The sequence below is a fragment of the Zonotrichia albicollis genome, chromosome 5 (genome assembly GCF_047830755.1).
Source record: "Zonotrichia albicollis isolate bZonAlb1 chromosome 5, bZonAlb1.hap1, whole genome shotgun sequence".
Taxonomy (NCBI): Eukaryota; Metazoa; Chordata; class Aves; order Passeriformes; family Passerellidae; genus Zonotrichia; species Zonotrichia albicollis.
Window position 1 is genome coordinate 13277099 of NC_133823.1, and position 23149 is coordinate 13300247.

At 42.7% G+C, this 23149-nt stretch overlaps 1 protein-coding gene across 2 annotated transcripts in view; it reads right to left on the reverse strand.

Moving 5' to 3' along the window:
* Positions 1 to 23149, reverse strand: part of LOC102070706 (AF4/FMR2 family member 1) — a 67573-nt gene that overhangs the window by 13226 nt on the left and 31198 nt on the right. Inside the window, exons 4-11 of one of the 2 annotated variants that reach the window (XM_026792357.2) lie at positions 11112 to 11156; positions 10036 to 10122; positions 9377 to 9413; positions 8970 to 9021; positions 4818 to 4872; positions 4648 to 4691; positions 3095 to 3251; positions 921 to 1796 (exon numbers count right to left, since the gene is read on the reverse strand). In XM_026792357.2, coding sequence (XP_026648158.2) covers positions 921 to 1796; positions 3095 to 3251; positions 4648 to 4691; positions 4818 to 4872; positions 8970 to 9021; positions 9377 to 9413; positions 10036 to 10122; positions 11112 to 11156 — 1353 coding nt within the window. The remainder of the gene's footprint in view (positions 1 to 920; positions 1797 to 3094; positions 3252 to 4647; positions 4692 to 4817; positions 4873 to 8969; positions 9022 to 9376; positions 9414 to 10035; positions 10123 to 11111; positions 11157 to 23149) is intronic. The other variant, XM_005485327.4, reaches the window with a different exon arrangement.

Sequence of the window (23149 nt, forward strand, 5' to 3'; positions counted from 1 at the left end):
TCTCTGGCAGGGTGCTCAGGACAAGGCTCCAGCACTGGGATCACATCCCTGCACTGTGTTCCAGGTTACCTGACCCAGCTGGCTGCTGTGAGACCTGAGCCCCCGAGGGCACTGATGCACTGACAGAGCTGACAGTGAGGCCCTCGGGGGTGTTCCCTGCAGTCAGGCACTGAGATTGCAAGAGAAGACATGTCTAACATCAAATAGCTCCTCTCCTCTGTCTCTTAGACAGACTGACTGCCTGTTTCCCTTTGTCCCATTGCTCTGCAAGAGCAGGAATTTCTGAGGTCTCTCAAGTTTCTTCACAATTTTCCTGCTCTTCTCAATTCTCCCTCACAACTACAGGAAATTCATAAAATTGCAAAACTAAATGAAACCCAAACCAAGGTTATTCACCCACCCATGCTGAGCCACCTGCTCTGTGAGGACCAAAAAGGGACTCAGGGACTGAAATATCCAGAGGGAATACCCATTGCCCATAAGGTCTGCAGCCAACTCTTTGTGCAGCTGACCCAGCTGGCTGGAGGTACATTCATAGTCTCCTCTGGGAGTCAGCTTTTCAAAAAACACTTGTGAGCAATGATCACCTCAGTTAAATAAAGGGCTCTCTTGTAATTCAAGGGAAAGCCACTGTTACAACTGGTTTTATTCTCTGAGAAAACCAAGATTTCAAGAAAACAGAGCAAAAATATATTCTAAAATGCTAAAACAAGTTAGACAGCTTACAGGGCTTTTCATTTGCTCAGGAGGGGATTTGTGACCAACAAGAAACATCTGCAGACAGTTTTGATTCACATTCCCCTTGATAATAGCTTTACAGAAGGATAATGGCTCTACTCTCAACCTATGGGAAGTCCACATAGGCTTTTCAAACATCACATCAGTCCTTGTACCAACCCAGCTCCCACTCCATCTCTCACCTTCTTCTTTGCAAGGGACTCCTCAGGAGTGTCCGTGGCTTTCCTCTTTAAGTCCTGCTTCCTCACATCAGGAAGGTCCTTGGTCTCTGCTTTCCTCTGGTGCCCATTTTTCCTGGGGGGCTGAGGGACTTTTTCCAGGTGGCAGAGATCTATTTTCACCACGAGGTGCTCACGGCTTGGGGGATCCCCCACTGGTGAGAGCAACTTCTCCCCGAGAGACAAGGGCAACTTTTCCCTGTGCAAATCCTGAGGCCTGTGCCTGCTGGTCCTGAGGGGGGCTGTGCCCTGAGGAAGGGGACTGAGAGCATCCCGTGCCTGGGCATCTCCCATGAGCCTGGGCTCCAAGAAAGGTTTGGCTTTGGCCTGGTGGGAGCCCTTGTCCTTTTTTCTCTCAGAGGGCTCTTGAAGTCCCGGTTTTGGGTCTTTTCTGTCATTGGATTTTGTCTTCACTGTTTTTTTGACTTTTGGCTTGTCCCTGAAAGACTGGTCTGTGAGCTCCAAAGGGCCAGGCTCACTCTCCACCTTCAGGCCCCTCCTGGGCCCCTCGTGCCCCAGGGGCTTGCTGGGCCCTTTGATCCCCACGGTGTGCCTGGCTGAGGGCTCCTGGGAGCGCGCAGGAGCCTTCTGGCAGCTGCCTTTGGTCGGGAGAGGAGCCTCCTGAGGAGCCCTGGCCGCTGGGCTCTTGTGAGGAGGCTGCCTCAGCTCAGGGTGCTGCTGGCAGGAATTGCTGCTGCTGCTGCCCCGCTGCTGCCCCTTGCCCTCCTCAGGCCCATCCCCTCGGGCAGTGTCCCTGGGGCTCTCTGCTGGCACTGCTGCTGGGTTCACCTTGGTCAGCCAGTTGTCCAGCTGCCACTTATTAGAATTTGGTGGCTCAGGCTGCAGACAAAAAGAGAAAGGGAGGATTCAAACCTGATGCCTTTAAGGGCTGTTTCCATCCTAGCACAGCTTACCAGAGCCCTGGCTCTGTTGCCCAGAGGTCTCAAAGTGTTTGCTTTTGCACGTGAAGAACTCACTATAAACACACAGGCCATGTGCACTAACTTACTCTAGAGTATCATGGATGAACAGCTGGCTGAATAAAAAAAGGACAAAAAGGCCAATGGCAAGTAGCTAGGACTTCATTAGTATTTTCAGGACAAACCAGGCAGAATTTAGTAAAAGACGAGAAGTATAACATCTTCCGTCAAAGACACAATATTGCAGTGGGCACAGTCTGTAACTGAACTGCTGGAGGAAAAAAGTATTAGAGTGAGATGGAAAGATAGGCAGTCTCAAAGCTTGTTACTGGCTTCTTCCTGTTCATGCACTTCTAAGGTGAAAAGAAAGAGAACTAGAGCTGAGGGGAGGAAAACTAAATTACAAGGGTCTTTGTAAGAGGGACCTCAAACTGCCAGTGGATTGTTTTGCATCAGCTGTGGTCTGCAGACACAGCCATGTACTTCCCAGTACCCTGAGAATGTTGTGCAACATGAAAGAACTGTTTGAAAGCATGGGACATGAGCACTTCTGCAGCAGATTTTTTTTAAAAATGCACAGTCTCACAATTATGAAAGTTTCAGGCACCAAGTTCTGTTTGTCTGCTTTTCCCAATAAAAGCCTCAGAAATGCCAGTGCAGCAGTATCCAAGCCAAATTCAACAGCAGCAAGGCTAAGCATATTCCAGCCCTTTCTGCAGGTCTGATCCCTTCAGCTGCAACCTGGGAGAAGCTGAATCTGTCACTCAGGCACAGGAGCTGCAGGGAGGCAGCAGCTCCTCTTAAATTATCAGGAAACTGGTCTCATTCTGACACTGCCCATAAAGGCACCCAGAAATCCTGCACAGGCAGAGGTGGGCCCCACACAGCCCAGCTGTGCTTTCCCTCTGTGCCTTCTCTTGTGTCCCCAGTGAAGGCACTGATTCCCCCAGGAGAGCTAGATAACTGTGCCAAAGGACATGGGGGATGCAATGCCCAACAAAGGCTGGGCATCTGAAAGTCTCATGTTGGTAGTGAGGGTAACTAAGGTTGACAAACTCTAGAATGGAAGCACAGGGTAAGAAAAGTTGAGTGATGCAGCAAAGATGTCAAGGGGACAGCTGATCAATGAGAGTGCTGCAGGTCCCCTGCCCTGAGTGCATTTGACAGCAGAGTGGGGCAAGGGCTGTGGGAGCCCCTCTGCCTCTCATGTGCATTCACCTCGGGCGCCGGCGCTCGCGGGGGCTCGCTGGTGTCACTGTCACTTGAGGGGCTCTCTGTCTCCGAGTCGGAGGAGCTGTCTGAGTCACTGGTGCTCCCTGACTCCGAGCTGCTGGAATGTGCTGATGCCACGCTCTTGGGCTGGGACTGTAAGGAACTGCAAGGCCATTATGAGATAAAATTAGAAAGCAGCATGGCTGAAGGTTACTTATTATATTGACAGTTTTATTCAAAAACAAAAACTCAAATCCCATTATTTTGGCACTGAAATGAGAAGGTAGAATGCCAGAGAAATACATTAGCATACTCAAAAAAATAAAGCACCAGAATACAAAATTGCTGGAAGTAATAAAACCTTTAACTCCAACCCAGTCAAATATGTAGCAAGATGCCACTACTACAATGAGGAGCTGCATTTTGCCAACCAAACTTTAAAAAATACTGAAACTGCCCAGTGCTTTTCTGAAAAACTTCCAATAAAAGTGAACAAGGCAGGAACATATACTTCAGGATGGTTTCTGTTTTTTCTGTTCTCCCTCTTAAGTTTTCACTTCATCTGTGTTACTTGGTCATGCTGCTGTAAGCACTTCATTAATAGCCCCATCAGGCAGCAGCATTTCTTGCAACACACTGCTCTAACAAAAAGTGTTTTCTCCACACTGACAATGGAGTGGATGGAATCAAGGAAGAGCTGTCCCTTTTATGCACAGTGTTTTTCTTTTTGAAATGGGTTTTATTAAAATGTAGATATTTTAACTTATTTTTTCTACTTTGGTTTCCCACATCAGTATCAACACATTTGCATGAGTTGGAGGCAAACTCCTTGCTGATCCAAGACTGATATCATGAGAACATTCCTATTTTAAGAGTTTGCAGAGACACAGATCATGGCAATCATGATCTGTGTTCTGCAAGTCTGACTATGTAGCCTACTCTTGTGCTTGAAGAATATACACATCAAGCCCAAAAAAAAAAAAATCTATGTCAGTGCTCTCATACAGGAAAAATTTTGAGCTTTTCCATCTTTCTTCCTCAAATGCTGGCATATGGCTGTTCAGTCTACCTTGAATATTGCCTCTGAGTAACAATACATGGCAGGAACAGCTTACAATCAGCTTCCTTATCAGGAGGAGCTGAAACAGCCTCAATGAGTCTTCCTAACCCTTTCCTGTTCTTTACCCACTTGGCTGTCTTGGGCTTCCTTCTGAGCTAAAACTGGACTCACATCTCACCCATGGCCACTACAGCTGAAAATCCCATTAGCTGCAGTGTGGTCTATGGACAAACTGGTGGAGGGGAGGAAGAGAAGAGAAAGGAGCAGTTGAGGAAATACAGTTCTGGTTCGGAGGCAAGATCCAGCATACCTGAATAACTCATTTCTAATGGGAGCTTACCAGAAAACCCCACACAATTAAAGCTGACTTTCAAGAGTAGCCAGAAACCAAAGTCTGTAGCTACAGGAGAAACCAGGAACCCTTACCCTCCTACCCCACATATAAAAATGAGTTTTGTTTTTCTCCTTATGTGGTCTAGCTAGTAGTTTGGGAACAAACCTGTACCTTGGAGGAGCAAGTGAAGAAGGTGACTTTTCAACAACCTGTTTTGTTCACAAAGACAAAGAGGAGAGGGGGAGGAAAGGTTAGCTCAGAACTCAGAACAATGCAACAAGTGGTGATGTTTAAAGGGAAGTCTGTGCCTAGTGTATAAAACAGCTAAAACCGACTTGGTCGTCACCACTCTCTTCACTATCACTGAGCTGCAGGTCGTCCTGGAGCATTCTGAAAGACAACCAGAAGATAAATATCAGCCAAGGCAGACACATTTTGAAGCAGCAGGCAGTGATAAAGATTTGGTTTGTACTTGCCAAAGCAAAACAACCTCCCCCATCTTTTCTGAACATTTGGCATGCTCAATCTACTAAACCGTATCATTACTTGAAATGAATGGTTAAAATGTTTTACTCTTTTTTTTTTTTTTTTTTTACTGGTACACTAAGAGACAGTCATGCTGTCAGCCTGCACTGGGTCTCCAAGAAAGCATCAGAAGTACCAGGAGATGTGCAAGTTCACACACTCTGCTCTCAGAGACCGCAAATTTTTCTTCTGTCCCAGGGGTTCTCATTCTGCTGCCCAAGTCTCCTATCACACATGTGTAAGTCAATGCCAATGTCAAGCCTATCTCCCATCTCCTCTCTACTCAAGGAACTCCATTCTCCTGCACATTTCAGCAGTACTGTCAAGCAGTTCAGGTACTCAGAGCAGTTTACAATTTGAGAGGTGTGAGCTCTGCTTCACTATTGCTAGAGAAGAGAGCAGGCTGCCCACAAACATTTCCAAAAGCATCATTTAGTCCTGTGGCTGCAGGTGGTAACTACCATTTGCAATTTTTAATTAAAATGCTGGAAGGGAAGGAGAGGAATTCAAAGCTCTCCCAGATTGTTATCCCCCTCTCTGGCAATTGTGCAGGCATCCCAAAGGACTTGAAAAATAGGCAGGTAAAACCTGGCTATTCAAAAGTATAGTTATTCAGATCTTGAAACTAGCTGGCAATTGACTCCTCAACCCAGATTACTATTCAAGTGTCCTTCCAAAAATGGGATCAAAAGCTTGGGAGCTGAGATAGAGATTTTAATCAATCAGGACTAAACTTGACTGCTTATTTCAACCTCATTGCAAACCAAGGACTTTCTGTGAAAAATTTTTTTGTGGCCAAAAAAGAAAAATAGGACTGAGCCCTCATGACAACATGTTTTATAGCAAGAAAATAACTATAAATGATCCCCATCACCCTGGAAAAAGGGGGAGAAATTAGGAAAAAGTCATTGCTTTCTTTGTTCATTTTGACTGCCATTCCCCTGTGATCTACCCTCCACTGCCTCATTTCCTCACACACCTTCTCACTGGAAATCACCTCTTGCCTCTTCATTTAGAGTAAACACTGAAGGGAAGCACTATGAGACACCACCTTGGAAAAGGAGAGCTCCAAATTTCCTACAGAAGGCAGACAGCCTGCAGCAATCCTGCACGAGCCAGCTCTGCTGTGGGCCAGAGCCTGAGCTCACTGCCAGACAGATGAGGCACAGAAATGGAAAAAGAACAGTGACAGCACAGGCACTCTCCACACTTTTGGGCAGTTTGGCTAACCATCTACTGGTATCTCAATGAATCCTTTTTATTTTCTTTTACAGCTCCTAGGGGGAAGGAGTCCTTCAAAGATGGTAGTGAAGAAACTTTCAGGGATGCTAAAACATGTTGAAAGGTTTTAAGTTTGGTTTTGGGGTGTTCTTTGTTTTTTTTAGTTTTGTTCCATTTTATTCTGCTTTAAGAATTGTGGACTAAAGACTTATTTAATTTAGAGGTAAGAGGATAATCACAGAATCATAGAATGGTTTGCGTTGGAAGAGACCTTAGAGATCATTTAGTTTCAAACCCCTGCTGTGGACAGGGACATGCAAAGACACTACCTAGATCTCTTTAAATCTGATTTAACTGTTTGTAAAAAAAAAGTCTACCTTTTCTATGTGAGCTGCTAGTAAATAAAATACATCAGCATAAAAGAACACTGCAACTACTTATGCTCTATTTGGGATCAAGGAAGAAATCTGAAACTTCAAGTCATACTTCTGCAATGGTAGAAAAAGCCAGTTTCCACAAAACAAGATTTTGACAAATTGTTAAATAGCCTAGTTAAAGAAAATAAATCTGCCTTAATAATTTTAATGCTCCAGTTAGCTCAGGAATAATAGATGCCAAGGTTTCATTTGCAGGACCTGTTCATTTGCAGCTTATGTACACACCATTAATCTCCCTAAAGCTATTTAAAAAGAGTTCTTTTAGTGAGAGAAGCAGCACTAAAATTATTATCACTTGCCAAACAACCTCACTGAAAGCACAGGCTGGTCCCTCCCTGCTAGCCAGGTTAAAGATGCATCACCAAGAATGAGCTACCATGTCTCCTTTTCAAAGAAGGGCTGCTTCCATTCCAGCACTGCCAGGTGCAAACTTCAGGGCTGCATTCAAGAATGAAATCCATCTGGGAAATCCCTGCACGCTCTGAAAAGCTGAATGCTTAATTTGGGCACACAGATGCCCTGGGATTTCATCTTCTAATTAACCAGCACAATCACTGTTTGTTTTCAGGCAGCTACACTTTGCAACACAAGCTACTCCAGGCAGCTGAATTTTCAGACAGTCACGTGCGCTTTGAACAGCACAGAAAGCCAGGCCTGTTGTGCCAGAGAAAACAAACACAGAAAAGAAGGGATGGATCACTTCAAGGGAAAGATGTAGAAGAAATCCTCAGGCAAACTTCACTCAGACACAAACCCAGGCCACCCTGTTCCTCCTCCAAAGGCTTCCACTGCCTTTGCTGACCATGGCTCACACATCCCTTGTGGATGAGCACTGGCTCTGAAGTGCCTGGCAAGACACTGAGCAGAGAAGGGAAGGGATCAGGGCTAAGGACAGAGCTCCATACCGTGCTAAATTTACAATTCTGGCCCTGTGGGCTAAGGAAGGAGTCCCTTCCAATTGCTGTCTGTAGGAAAAGTCTCTTCTCTCTCTGCTGCCTCAAAAACTGACTAAAGGGCTAAAGGGATTGTTATAAGCAGCTGTGAACTGAAATAATGATGATGGTCATAGGGTAGCTGGGGAGGAAGGCAGAGCCTGGAGCAGTTGGAACTACTAGTTTTAGTAGTGCAATGAAAATTTTCAGACATCATTGAGGAGGAACAAACTGGCGTGGATGAAAGTGAACCAAAATAAGGAAGAGATTAAGGGAGTAGGTGACTGCTCAGCAAGACACTATCCCATACTCCCAGCAAGTGAGGGCTCCTCTGCATTATGCTAGAACAGTAGGAAAAGGATGCTTAACAGACCCTACAGGGCTTAAGTGAAAAATTCTACAATCTCAGCCAAGACGGAGACATGGTTTTGCTCCTACTTGTTACTAGCCCAGTTTTGCTTGGTTTTTAATTAAATGATTTGTGATAAGGAAAAGGCAAACAAGTGGAGTAAGCATTGTAGTCTGTACTTTGCAGCCTTCCATGGAAGAACATATCATGGAGTAACAAGATCTTTATGTATCATTTGAACTGACAGACATTTAAATTTAATGGTTCAGCAAGTGCCTTGCACACGGACCCCTGAGCCTTTCAGACATGGAAAGATTTATGTTTGTTAGTAAGGGCTCAGAACCTAGCAATGCTGCATTTGGCTAAGTAAATCCTGAAAGATTAATGTCAGCCCACACAAAACTGCTTTCAAGCAACTTCTGTAATTAACCTAATTAACAGATAACCACTCTCACCTACAAGGACAGCACCAAGTTATCTGCCTTTTTTTTTTTTCTCTAAAACTTCAGCCCTATTTGTTATAGTTCTTGTAGATGTGGCTTTACTAGCCCCCCCAGGCTTCAAAACAATATCCAGGATCAATCACATTCAGTTTGGACCTTTTGTAATTTATGTCAGTTGAATGCATTATTGTAGGTTGAACAGCACAAAATTGTGATGTTAAATAGCCACAGATAAAAAGAACAAAATACCTTTAATCTGGTGCATTAATAGTTAGGCTTTTTCTTCAGTTTTGTTTTGGTTTTTACACAGTCATTGTAATCATGATAAGTACACTTGGCATCGTCAGGTTAAGAGTTGGACTGGGTGATCTTAAAGGTCTTTTCCAACCTAAATGATTCTATGATTCCATCATGAAACAATAATGTTTCTATTGATGAAAATTCCCTGCATTGCAAGTTTTCTAAGAAAAATCAGACAGATAAAACCGTAATCTTCAGAAACATTGAGTAATCCAAAATTTAGTTCTTTCCAGGTTCTTTAACTGCACAGTAGAGATGTGGGCAGGGTCTGGTTACTTACGATGTTCTTGGCTGAGAACCTGGCAACGTTTCTGAAGGTGCTCCATACTGCTCTGGAAATCAAAAATGAATAGGTTGGGTTTATTTGCCTCCTTTGTAGCCTATTTTATCTTATGTTTGCTGAGCACCAGATTAGACTCATCACTTTCTTCTAGAACATAACTGTCATCAGATTATTTATCATTCCAAATGGGATTTTCTAATGAAATAACAGCTGCCTTAATGTCTAGGTAATGAATGTACACAATCTCTTATGCCATTTCTAAATTCATCACTGTTCAACACAGCACAAGAAATTCACACCTCTTCATCAACGTCAATCAATTGACATGTCACGTATAACACACAGCACACAAAACTATCTGTCAATAAACATATTGTGTGTGTTTCCTTTGGCTATCTACTTACTCTGATCCTTTGCTACAGATCCTTCAGGTTGCAATTCCTAGGAAAAAAAGACAAAGTGCAAATTGAGAATAAAATAAATGAGCTATCTTATAAGAGTTGTGTACTGACGATTTGTTTTCCATGTTTACTGTAATAAACATTTAATAAACTTTAATTTAATAAACTTTACTGTAATAAACATTTAAGCCAGCTTGTCAAAGTGTCCAACAGTCTAAGCTGGCCTGACATAGCTTAGCATGGACAGAAATGATAACGTGCTATTGTCACCAAACTGGTTTTTAGCACATTAGGGGTATGTGCATTCTTGAAGAAGTATTTTAAAATTTCATAAGATCTGCCAAGCACATCTGTTTAACACAGTCAGCAAATATTTCTATTGACAAAAAGATAAAAAATATTTTGTGCTTCAGCAGAGATATTTATAATGTCTCAGAAAAGCAGTTGTATTTGAAGACCACAATTACAACAAATGTCTAAGTTGCTGAAGCACTTTTTATTCACCCCCATTGTGCTTTAATTTATCTGACTACTTCTGAAGGTAATACCCCCTAACAGCCCTTATTTATAGAAGGGGGACAAAATCGGATGGAAACACATGCAAGAGCCAGAAAGCTGTCTTCTAGTTTATCAAAAGTCCTGGAAGAAAGAGGGTATCTTACCTTTGTAGGGAATGGAAATTTTGAAGGCTCTGCTTTAGTAGGTGTGTTAAGAGCTGTCAGGGGAGGTGGCCAAGAGCGGGTCATTTCCTGGAAAGAGATTGAGAGGAGCAGCTATCAGGAGTTTTGCTGATAGACACAGAGATTGGGACCTACCTCTTCATGCATTTGGGCACGTTTCCCCATGGTTGCTACAAAAATAGTGATATGCATTACTAGCAGGCCAGAACACAGGATATGCCTGCTGAAACACAAAAAGATGCCAGACTTCTAGGAGGAGTCCTTGTGCTGCAACCCCAACCAGCACAGAGTAGCCAGTGGGCACCTGTGTGCAGCTCCCCTCCAGCCCCAACAGCAGCTTCTGGAGAGCTATCGAGTCATCAGGATTTTGCAACCTCAAGCAACTGCACAGGAAGAGAATTGCAGAAACCAAACTGCTCCACCAGGACTTCAGCATCTCAGAACAGAATTCGACATCAAGGAACACTCTCCTCAGGATCAGGACCACTGGCTTGGGAATCCCAGGGCATTTTCACACTGTGCACAGGGAAGGGATTCAGCCACAGCCTGTGCTGCTCACAGAGACAGTTCTGACACAAAGTTACAGCATCAGACTTGGCTTTGCTCTGCATGAGCAGACTGGAATTACAGTGAGGGAGCAGCAGTGCCATGCACATGCAGGTGAGAAGGACACAGGGATGTTCCTGCTCAGAGCCACACTGATTGGGCTGACAGCACAGACAAGAGGCAGCTTCTCCAGAGTCTTTGGAGGAAGGGCACTTGGGAATGGCAAACCCCTGACTTCATGCAGGAGCAGCTCTGGCTGTCTTGGATGACTTGTCAGTCTTGAACTGCACCAGACTGTATTACACTAAGGTACTGATAGAAAGACTGATCTTACAATTCCAGCTGTACTCGAGGCTGACTCTTATCTCTACTTCTCCTCAGCACACCCCAAAACTAGTGACAGCTACATCTGCTGAGTGAACAGAAGCAGAGAGGTATCTTTTCCCCAACCATTACCTTAAGGCATGGAAAATCTAAGCAAAGACAGAGATCTATTATTTAAGAGCACATACCCTCAAAATTTCTTCAATGGACTGCACATCAATGGGGTTGGTTTGCTGTAACAAGAAAGAGAGAAGCAGCATGAATTTGCTTGGGTTTTTTACCAACTGACATGAGATAGGCACACACTCAGTGAACATTTGCTTACTAACAGCTCAATAAATTTCACGGAAGCCCATCAGTAATAAAATGCTAGTAAGGATTAAAATCCCCATCAGAAGGACAGTTAATAATGCACTTCTAAAATGCCTCATTTTCAAGTCCTGGGCAGAGGTGACTGCAGATTCCACCAGGACACTCTGCCTGGAATGAGGCAAAATGACTCAAGCAATGCCACCAAATGGCAGATGGTATTTGCAAAGCTACTGTTGGTAAATGGAAAAGGGGGCATCACAGGACTTCTGGTGTTGAATAAAGCTGAAAACAGTCTGACTCATCAATCCCAAAGTTAAACATACTGATAGTGAGATAAAGATGTGGTAGACCTGGTAAAGTACTTGATAAAGGAACAAACATTCTACTGATACTACCAATAACTTATCTAAAGCTGCTCAGCTGACACAGCTGGCCTGAAGAGATCTGACAATCAATCACTTGATACTATAAAAGCCCAGTCCCAAATTTTAATGGCAGAGTCTTCTAATTTATCCCTTCTAGGAGGGTATGCGTGTTTCCACACACTGATGTGCTCCAGACATGGGGAACACCACTTCCCTTCCACACATCAGCTTCTCTTCTACTAACAAGGCATGTGTTCTAAAAGTATCTGTCATTTACATGTCCTTTCCTAACTGATATCATTAAAGGAGGCTGAAACAGAAAACAACCAAAGAGTTGAGTAGTTGTGACAAGCCAAATGCACACCAGATCAGTTTCTTGTCTATAAACAAGAAATTCTATGGAAGTGTTCAGTCATCAGAGCAATTGCTGAAAGGGAAAGGCCAGGAAGAATTTATTCACATTTAAGAAAGTGGACAGTGAGCTACAATGCCCAACCAGAAGGATCTTCCCTAGAAAAGAGTAAATAGCAATGCAAGCAAACACTTCAATAAAGTCCAAAACTGTCATCCTTGGCCCTTTCACAGGAAGTCCACTTATCTGTTTCCCACATGCTGCACTATTTACATTGGAAGGAGAAAAGGAGATGAGGAATGCCTTTTCCTTGCAACCTCATTTGTCTGAGTCTACATAAAGCTCTCATTGAAGCAGTGCTCATTTGACAAAGCCTTGAATTTGTTCAGAAAATCACACAGGGAGAGCTGCTTCTGACCTTACACACCCAAACAAATGAAAGCTGAGGCATGGCCAGATTAGTCACACAAATGAAAGCAAGGCCTGCAGATGCGTCCCACAGCAGGCAGGAGGAGGGGACAGGGAGAACAAACTGCAAGGAACTACCACATGGCAAGAGACTGCAATGCTTCATAACTCATGGTGCCAAAAAAGGCACCCCATTTCCTCTTTTTATTCTCAGCAGGCTTAACCCAGTAGCTCAGCCTAGTTTACTTCTTAATTCAGTAAGTGGTGAACAGCAGACACGTTCATTTGCATCCTCCTGTGCAAAATGCTTCAGAAACTCCTGAGAAATCCCATGATAACACCACAGAAATAAACTTCCCATGAAACTGGTGAGAAACTAAGATCCTGCCTGGACAAAGTATTTCAAAACTCTCTCCATAACAGATTGATTGCAACAAACCAAAGTCAGTTCACCCATTTCAGAAACTTAAGTTTTATGAGGTGACAAGTGATGACAGAGTGGAATGCAATTAACCTGAGAATAAGAGAATATCTGCAACAACCAGTCTGGACCTCTCTTATCCTTGCCAAACAACCCATATCCCCCTTCCTAGAGTTCTTTCTGATGAGCCTTAAAAGACTTTGACATTGATACAGGTTTACATACACAGAGTATTTATAGTTCAATTGTCAGGAGGATTTATCATAACCCCCAAGGGTTCAGCGACTGGTTCTTCACAGGTCCAGGGGCTCAGCAGAAACCACTTTCTTCCTCATGGCTCAAAATTTAAAGGAAAACAAACACACATCCCTGAACAAGCACCACACAAGACTGCATCGGCAGCATAAGGACCTCTGTTTTTGTTGGGTTTTTTAGGACACCATAATCAAATACATGGTGAAATGATTGCTCTAGAGATTTCAGTCACAGATTATTTGGAACAAGCACAGGGTCAAAACCACACCAAAACTGGTCAGAGTCAGCTGACTGCACGTGGGTTGTGCTCTCAGGTAGGACTGTGACTGTCCCTGTCCCCCAAACCTGTGGGGCACACCCCCTTTCCCTCCATCCCAGCTCCAGGGACTGAGGACACTTCATCTTTTACAAATCTATCTAGTGCCTGAAGGAGCTGGGCTTTTCAGCATCCTGAATATTTTTCCCCCTTTTGTTTGTTGGGCTTTTTTTCCTTCAAGTCACATCTTGGCTGTGTTTCAGCTTGTTAAACCACTAAACCACCATTAAACCACAATTACCACCCAGCAGCAAGGGGTGTCCTTGTCAGCTCTAAGAGAAGGGTTCAGGGGAAAGGAGAAATACAATGCTGCTGCAGGAAGAGCTACAAAGCCATAAAGCCAACGAAATCCCTGAAAGGAGCTCAGCTCCATTGAGGACTGTGGGTATGGGAGACCAAATATTCCACATTGCTGTCTATCCCTGCTAGCTCTTTTACAGCCTTTCCTGGGAACACTGTAACGTGCAGACAGACAACTCCAGTTAAGCCTGGTGCATATTTGGTGTCTGACACTGACATCTGTACAATCCTCAGCTTGGATTTCCTTATGCCACATCCACACTCTTGCATTTGGGAATGACACAGGCCCCTCTAAACATCACTTACAAAATATTTTGATGGCCGTGATCAAGCACAATCATGGAACATTCAGAATTTTTGGCTTGCTGGGTTTGATATGGTGTTTTAGAGCCAATGTTCCCAACCAAACTGATGCTGTACTTCTATAACAGCTAGTTCCTGCAGCAATAATACTAATTTAATTACTAATAATATTAATAAGAATACTGATTTAAAAGTAAAAAAAAGGAAAACAGCCCCTGAAGGATTCATTACTACTTTGATTGTGAACTGAAAAGGACTTCAGGCCAAAATAATTTCAAGCATCTACACAAACATAAGAAGCCCTCAAAGTTACTTGAGGAATTAGTCTGTCTTTACTCCAACAGGCATGCAGAAATGCACAGGTGCACATACCCACAAAAGAAGAGAGGGAGCTCTTAATTTAGAAAACAATTTAAAATCTGCACAGGCACTCAATTCGCACTGCATAGCAAGTATGTGACGAAACTCTCAGAAATACTTCCATGTCCTCTCCTCATAAGCAATTCCAAAATCCACACACTGTCATGAACTCATGCCCCAAGCCTTGCTCTGCTCTGTTAGGGAATAAATAAGGAAATCAGGCTAATAAACTAAAAATCAAACCCAAACTAAACTGCCTAAAGAACCACCAGGCACACAAAAGAGATGCCCCACTGGACATGATACTTTCTGGGCCATAGATACTAAAAAGAATAGGCAGTGGTTGTTTTGAGGGGTTTTATTTCTTTGTTTTTTGTTTTTTTGGTAATGAAGATGGGGTTAGAGAGCTTCTAAGGTTATTTCTTTTTTAAAAGATATTCCATTAAAAATAACAGCACACATTTTCATCCCACTCTGTCACATGTGCCAAGTGGAGCTGAAGGACCGTATGGCTCTTGTGTGTGCAAGAAGGGGGCTGAGGCTTTCTCCCTGGTCTTTAAATAGCTTGCCTCAGGAGGAGGCTGTGCCAGAGGAGTTTCAAGCAAGATGTCAAAAAAAATCACCTTTCAGAGAGAGCAGGCCGTGCATTATTTCAGAAGCCACCGTGTGACACCACTGAGATGTGTGGGCTCAGACAAGGCCAGGGGCAGTCAGAGCACACAGAGTGTGCAAGGACAGGGACAGGAGGTCTGGAGCAGGCATTAGCTGGAATGGATACAGGCAGCCTCTCAGGCAAGCGGTAAGGTGTCGCAGACCTTTCTGTTCCTTCTCATCTCTGTAATTTCCACCCCACTGCTTATCCCTGCTATTTGCAAGCCTCTGCTGTCACAGCCCATTTGGAGCTGCCCCCTGACATCCTGTGCACAAACAAGCCCCTTGTTTCTCCATCTCCATCTTAAGTGAAACTGGTGCTGCAGGTACCCAGGCAGCACAGGAGAGGAAGAGCTACAGCACGAGTGCATTCCTGGTATCTCCTCCTAATTAAAACTGAAATGTGTGTGTGTACAGCTCAAGCATGCCAGCTCTTTGCCTGATCTCAGACTGAGTTATTAGCACCAACAAAACCCAAGCAAGTGGTGCAGCAACAATGAGAAAAGCCAATTATGAGTTCCATGCCCTTCATTCTGCTGTCAGGTTTTCTTTGTTTCCTAATGAGAGCTTTGCCCCTGCTACTATCAGCAGAGAAGGCTGCCAGCTCTCAAAATCCAAACAAACAAACCAATCACATTTTCAGCTGCTTCCCATTTAATACCATGCTTTAATATATTTGAATAAGATTATATAATTTTAAATTTATTTTTTCATGTACACTGCACAGTCATCGCAGCTTGAACGCAGTGAAGACCACAAAACTGCATACATCACTGCATGAAGGTTTAATTTGAAAACAACAGGCAGGACAAAAATCAGACTGAAATCTACCATCCTGTCCTCACTTCACCCATCTGTGCTCAGCCAGTCAGAGCAAGAGATGTTGCACATTAGATGCCTTCTCCTCCTCGCACACAAGTCACGCTAGTGATATCAAGCCACCTACTCTCCAAAGCAACTTCCCACCTGGATTTCTGTGCAGTTAAAAATCCATCCTCTCTGTGCTACAGACAGATGCAAGATGGACACACAGAGAGCATATTTCCAAAATGACCCAGCCAACAAGAGACAAGGCATATTTTAACCAAGCCTCTACTAATCCTCATGATGGATGCAATAATGTTCTGTCATGTATTGAAAGAGGCTGCCAAAGCTTGAAGTTCAAACCATATTGTTGATTGACACAAATACAAAAACATGAAAATTCATAAAGGCTTTCACATACTATCTTGAGGAACACCAGACACCAAGCAGATTCTCTGCCAAGGCTATTTAAGTGTTCCATATCACAGAACATAAGCCCTACAACTATTTTCATTTTACAAATCTGTAACACCTCCTATATTGTACCCAATATTTGCTAGAAAATAATTGCTAAATAACCCATAACTAGAACACAATAATTTATAAACCTTTATGAAGTAGGTATTTTAGATTATGAGAAAAAGACAAAGAAAAGCTGTCCTGCAATCAATGTATGCTTTGCTACCAGCAAAATTTCTTGGTAGCTTTTAGCATGTGTGCTGGGAAACACACATGTTCACCCTGGTATTTTCCCATGTGCACTAACCCAGTCCATGGCCTCGTATTCCCTGAGCTATGGATCAGGGATATTTTAATTGCTTGTAGCTAATTGGAAACAATAGAAAATTACTTGGTTTTGAAGCACATCCTGGTGAAACTTAGTAACCACAACAGCTCCCTGAGGCATAAAACCACACTTTCACTTCCAGCCCAAAGATTCCATCAGCACACAACTCTTCTAACAAAACACAACTTCCTCAGCTCTGGCATCAACAGCCACTTGGGTGAACCTGGGAAAACATCACTGCTGCAGCTGCTGTAACTAAGAAAAACCCTGCAAACCACTGGAGAAGTGACTACACAGGGGAAACAGGGATGAAAAGCTAACAAAACCATCAAACTTGTGCCAGCTAAGAAAGATGCAGGCAGATAGTCAACACAAGATTTTCTTCTGATTTCTTTCATGTTAAGAAATTGCAGGGATTTGGGTTTTTGCTTGTTTCCTTTTTAAAGCTCATGCAAAAAGTATTAGTGCTTTTAAAAGGAAAAAGGTGGAGTTTGAGCTAAAGCTTACAAGTGTAAGTCTTTGCACTGTTGCCTGTGAGCTTTGGATTAAATCAATAACAAATCAGGCTCAAGTGTGTGCAAACACTTCAAAGCAAACTGTATTTTAGGGATGAGACCATCCCTTCCTCGACTTCACATTTCCCTCATATGCAAGTGTGGGAATACTTGCATATATTTAGGTTTTCCTTAGTGCTATTTTTCTATTAAGCTCAAAAACATTTCAGAAATATACAACAAAAAGGGACTTAAATTACTGTAATGAAACCTTTATAGACATAATTTGTTTAAAATCTCAAATCATATGGAGCTCAGTATGACTTAATGACTGACTTCATAAACTATGGCCACAGATTTTAAAGGCCATTTTATTACAGGGAATATTATCTGAGGTTTCATTACTACTGTAAAATAACACAGAGGTACTATTTGGCAGCAGAGTCCCCTCAACAGCAGCTTGAGCTGTTCCAGAAAATTCAGGAAGCTGCTGTCACAGAACAACAAATCCGTGAGAAGGGAAGGCAATTTTCTCAGCAGGTTGCCCAAGAGTAGGATTAATTTTCACAGGAGAAATTACTGCAAGACACATCATTTTTGGCACAGAAGAAGAAAGCTCACTCCATTTCAACAGAAACATGACAACCACAACAACAACAACAAAAAAAAAAAAAAAAAAACAAAAACCCAAACATAAGGTAGAATACAAAAGGACGAAAAGAGAAAACTAAATTAAACACAAATAAAACTGAAGTAGCTGAAGTTCTATAAAAACCTTGTATCAGATTTTCTTTGTGGAAAGCAGTAACAAGGTAGCACCCACTGCAGCAGCTGTAAGAAATACATGTTTGGGGATGCCCTTGTTTGAGTTTTGTGCCAGCTGCAGGTAGCTGGATGGGTGGGTTAAGCTATGGACAATGGCAGCAACAAGCACCACATCCTGGGTCTCCCCTCTCACCAACCCAGTTCTTCAACCTCATGGAGTGAGACTGGAATAATTCCAGCAAATCAAAGCAAAGCTGAAGTAGATCTGCTTGACGTTGCTTCCAGTGTTAAGTTCCACTTGTGTAGTTCATGACAACCAAAACCTATTTATGCTCTTTGCTGTATGCACACTAAAATAATGCTGAGGCACTACAGAAATGTACAGAAGGATTCTGTCTTATCCAGCCAGATAAAGTCTTTGAAATTACACTATAAAAGCATTTGTTTTCTCATTTGTGTCTATGCTGCTTGCTTAACATTACAAGACTTCATTGTAGACTACAAATCCAATCCACCAGTCTCAGAGTCCACAGGAGCCTTCTAAAATAATTTCTCTGGGTTCTGTTTCAGGGCCTCTGTGGGCACCAGAGTTTCACCAGCAGCTCTCCTGTAGCCAAGTTCCCTGTGGACAGTTCCCCAAGAACACTTAACTCCTTTGAGTCCACAACTCTCTTTTCCAAAGCAACACCAAAGTCATTCCACTAGGAAAATGCCACACCACCTTCTCTTCTGCTTCTGCCCACACCTCAACTCAGCAACCCAGCTCCAAGTGAAGAGAGCAGCTCCAGCCTCTCACTGCCATCATAGCAGGTTTGAAAACAAACCAAACCATTCCCATGAGCTTTCTTCAGCTGACACTGAATGATCCTGGCAATTTAAGCATTTTACATCAAAATACTCAGCAAACAATGGTTGTACTGTCCTGTTCCTGCGTGGGTGCCTGCAGGAAATAAAACATTCTTTAAAGATTTTACACGCTTTTCTAACCCCGAGATGGATTATTTTGCTCAATCTAAAAATAAATACACGGGCCTCCTTGTGTTCAAACAGCGTAAGAAAAACAAATTGCTGTTTTGTCTTTCTTTGACTGAAGCAGCCAAGGGGGTTGTGTCCTGGGGGAACAGACTGTTGATATGTTTTAATGAAGGATTCATTACAAATCCTGAGCTGCTGACAAAAATTTGTGCATCTCTTGTTAGCCTCCATCTAATAATAATATATCTGAAATCCAAGCAAAGTAAGCATGGAAGTTAAGTGCAGCATCACCTGTACATTGCCATGCAGACCAGGACTCCAGCCAAGGCTGATTCTCTCTCTAGTAAACTGCTCTGCATGAAGAACCTCCACACAAGAGCACCTCTCCACTGCATTGACCATCTGTACAGCAGCTCTCAAAAATCTAGCTCTGATCCCTTGATTCCACAAAATTTTCTTACCTGTTTTCCCTTTAAAGGTCTCTAGTAAATAATTTTTAATACTGCTTAATGTGAATATGTAAGTATTGTGTCCATAAAAGGCCAAGGTTGTGTCCCCTTGTTCCCTGCAGAATGAATACACATTTTCTTTCAATGGAAGCATTTGAGTGAGAGCAGCAAGCCACTGTTTCAGGTATTTCCGCATGTCCAGTACCACCTCATTGCAATTTATGCTCATAGATATACTTTTACAGTATTTTGAGTAGCCTGACTCTAGCCTACTCCAGAAAAAAGCTGGTCCCTGCAGCTGAAACAACAAAAGATGAGAAAATAATAACTATGCTTGTTAAGACCATCAAGGAAATTGGGGCTTTTGGTGGTGAGAGGTATCCTGTGGCTCTCAGGATCACTTCAGATAATTAACTGCTGCTATCTCTCAGAAATGCTTTCCATTTCCAAAGACCACTTTCCCCTTGGAAAACAAGCAGAGTTAGATTAATGATGGCAGTGGTGGCACTTGGTGCACCTCCCCTTAAAGACTCAGTAAACATTCCTGGAGATGCAGCCTCTCCCAGCTGTTTGAGAGCACCCTCAGCTCCTCCCTGCATTACCAACACTGCCAATAAAAGTTTGGGAAATTAAACAAATTGAAGAGGCAGGCTGGAGCCTGGAGCAACAACACCAGTCCCCTGCCAGCACCCAGCACATCTCTGCTGCTGCTTGGGACAGAGCACACAGCCTGGGGGAGCTGAAAGGCATCAGTCACCAGGACCAGGGCATCAAAGGAGAAGGCAAGTGGGAGGGACATGAATAAAGGGATGCTTGTTAGTACATCTAAGGATGGTATTCTCAAAGGAAAAAAGAGAAGAAAACACATGTGTTGAAAGGATAGGAATTGTATCTCTCTCCCTAAGAAAATTAAGTTCTCAACTCAGAAAGAGCCTACATGCTATTTTTAAATTTTAATGGAAATGGAAGAAACATCTTTAAATGTTTCCAAACCAAGAAACTTAAATGGCAAGGGAAAAAATAGCAGGATATCCTTTTGCTTGCAAAGGCAACTATCACTATTGTTTTATAACTGAACTAAATGCAAAAAAACCTATTTCTAGATTTTATGTTTTGTGGATGGAACAGCAAGGTGCCTTAGTATTATCACCATTATCATGTCTACACAGATGAAAGTTATCCTCCTCAAGACAAATATTTGACAAGTCTCTTGGGAGCTCCCTGTCTTGCTAAAGACAATGGGAAACCAAAGCAAGTCCTGTCCACCAGTTACCTGGCCACTCTTCAATTTCGTATGCTAAACAGAGTGACCAGGTAACTGACAGCAGCCTAACTTGGAAGCAGCTTAACTTACACTTTCAGCTGTAAAAGCAGCATCCGAGGCTGACACAGTCTGCTCCCAGGAGATGTTTGTTATTACTCAGCTGAGCACGCACAGACACTTTCATCCTCTCCTCACAAAACAGCTTTGTGCATTCAGCAAAAAGCTCACAGCACCCTGAGCTTGTTTGCCAGGTGGGAACAGAGGTCAGGGCTGGACAGAGCCTTCTAGAACCTTCTTTGCTTATGCTGTGCCTAGAACAACCAGTCCACAATATTTTAAATCTGTATGTAGAAGACACTTGCCTTTGTCATGATTCAAAATGCAAGGTTCCTTAAAAGACATTTTTATCATTCCCTACACTCTGCATTAAAGGCTGCAGACAGTGTGCCCCAAGTCTCAGAAATTCCTTATGCCAGGCTTCCACTCTGCAGAGCTGCCACACACAATTTTTACCTGCAGCCAAGCGAAGCAGGAGGTGCTGAGCTAAGGTACCTGGCTGGCATTTGACAAGTGATCCTTGTCACTCAGGAAGGCTACAGACCATCAGCCTCCCTGGCTCAAAAAGCTATCAGAAAGCAAAGCAATGCTGAGAGGATGGGAGAGGATCAGTTCACTGTTTCTCTCCTTGTTTGTATAATCTGGAGGGAATAAATGGCTTTTTTGCTTATTTAACATACTGTCTGAATGGCTTGGAATTAAATTCCAAACAAGGAGAGATCGTTACAAGAAGTACCAAGACATCAACCAACCTTTGCCTAAGGAAAAGCTTTCTCCATCTTTTCCTGATGCATCCTAGGGACAGCAAACTGGAGAAGACTATAGACATTTCCAGATTTTCTGTATCACTGTTTCACTGTCCATAATTTCCTTCATGCATAATTGCTCAAATGATGCCAATGTTTGTGAAAAGTCCCCACAAACCAATGGCAAAATACTCAAATAATTTAAAATTCCTCAGGGATGTAAGCACGCAGGTTCATAATTTGTCACCATAGTGGATAGGGCTCACCACCTTTGTGTACTGTGAATTTTTTATGTCCTCTCAGGCAATGTCCCTACATTGTAATAGCTTCACACACACAATCCTTAGACTCCTGAAAGCTGGACAAACATTTCCCTACATGTGCACCACAGAGGGCTCTGAGGAAATGTCTAAGGGAAGGGTAGGACATACCCAAGGGGTTACTGCTACCATAGCAAACAGAAAAATAAATACCACACTGCTTCTCCTCTTGCTTTCATTATGAAAAGATGTGCAATGTTATTGTGGTAACATCAATACTGTGTTGGCAAAGAGGGGCAGGAATGGAGCTGACCTGCACCAAGGAGGCAAGGCATGTCTTTTGCACTGGTAAAGCACAGATGGCATTCCTTCAGCACACACAGCCAGAGATGAACAAAGCAAAAATACAAAGAGACAAACAATGTGACAGCCCAAGAGCACCTTCAGTAAAATGCCTACTTCAAGTGAAAACATTCAGGCTGAATATACCAATACCTTTCACCTCTAGAGAACAGATGGTGTCCAGCCAAGTCTGAATTACAACTTGGTCTGAACAGCAGTGAGCTGACAGGCTGATGAAAGAAACCAAAGTATTCCTTGTCTGAGGAGGAATAGGTTGAATCTAACACAACTTTGTCTCCTGTTACACAAATTCACCCTATATCTTCCCAAACCTCTAGCATTCTTCACAAGACACTGCTATTCAAAATACAACATGCATAAGTCATGTTTAAAAAACCTAATGTTCGTAAACCAAGTTAAAAAAATATAAGCTTTAGAAGAAATAGATACCACAGAGTTAATAGGGAATCATTCCACACACTGTTTATTTTACAACGAACTTGTAAAATGCTCAGTCACTCTGCCAGTGTGCTCGTTCTACAGACACAGAAACATACTTGTAAACACATACAGCAGCTAACCTTAAAAAGCATGGGGGAGTGCTCACTCAGTTCTCCCCTTAGGGTGCTTTCAATTCAATAGTGTATTAAAACAAATACTTGCATTTAGGCTCTAATTCAAGACAAATGCTCTTAAAATTATGCTAACACAGAAACTGAATTCTCTCATCTCTCAAGAAAAGGAAAAAATAAATATTGCTATGTTGTTGCTATTCTTTCTAACTTTGAGCAGTGAAAAAGATCTGAAAACTTTAGGGTTTTTTGAGTTTTTTAGTGGTCAATTTTTTATTTTCACTTAGTGAAGCTTAGTCAGCCAGCCAAGATAACGTTTTTGACTGTGGCGTAACCTAAGCTACATGGCAATCTCTTGAATAGCAAAAGTTACTGTTTGTCTTCAAAGGAAAGTGCACATTTGAACAAGTCACCTAAACTGGAGTTTCTGTAAGTAATGGGAGTTTAGGTCAAGTTTCGTAACTGGTCAAAAATTAGTCTACAAGCCAAGTACTATTGAGCTCTATTTCCTTAGCAGTCAAAGCAAACATCACCCTTGTTCCTTCCTCCTTTGATTCCAGAAAAGCTCCATCTGAAGAATAGGCAGAAAGGCCAAAGTGGTTGAATTCAGTATCCTGGAAAGGAGGGAGTCATAGAAGGCCAGAGTGTCTTTTATTAGATGGAGGAGG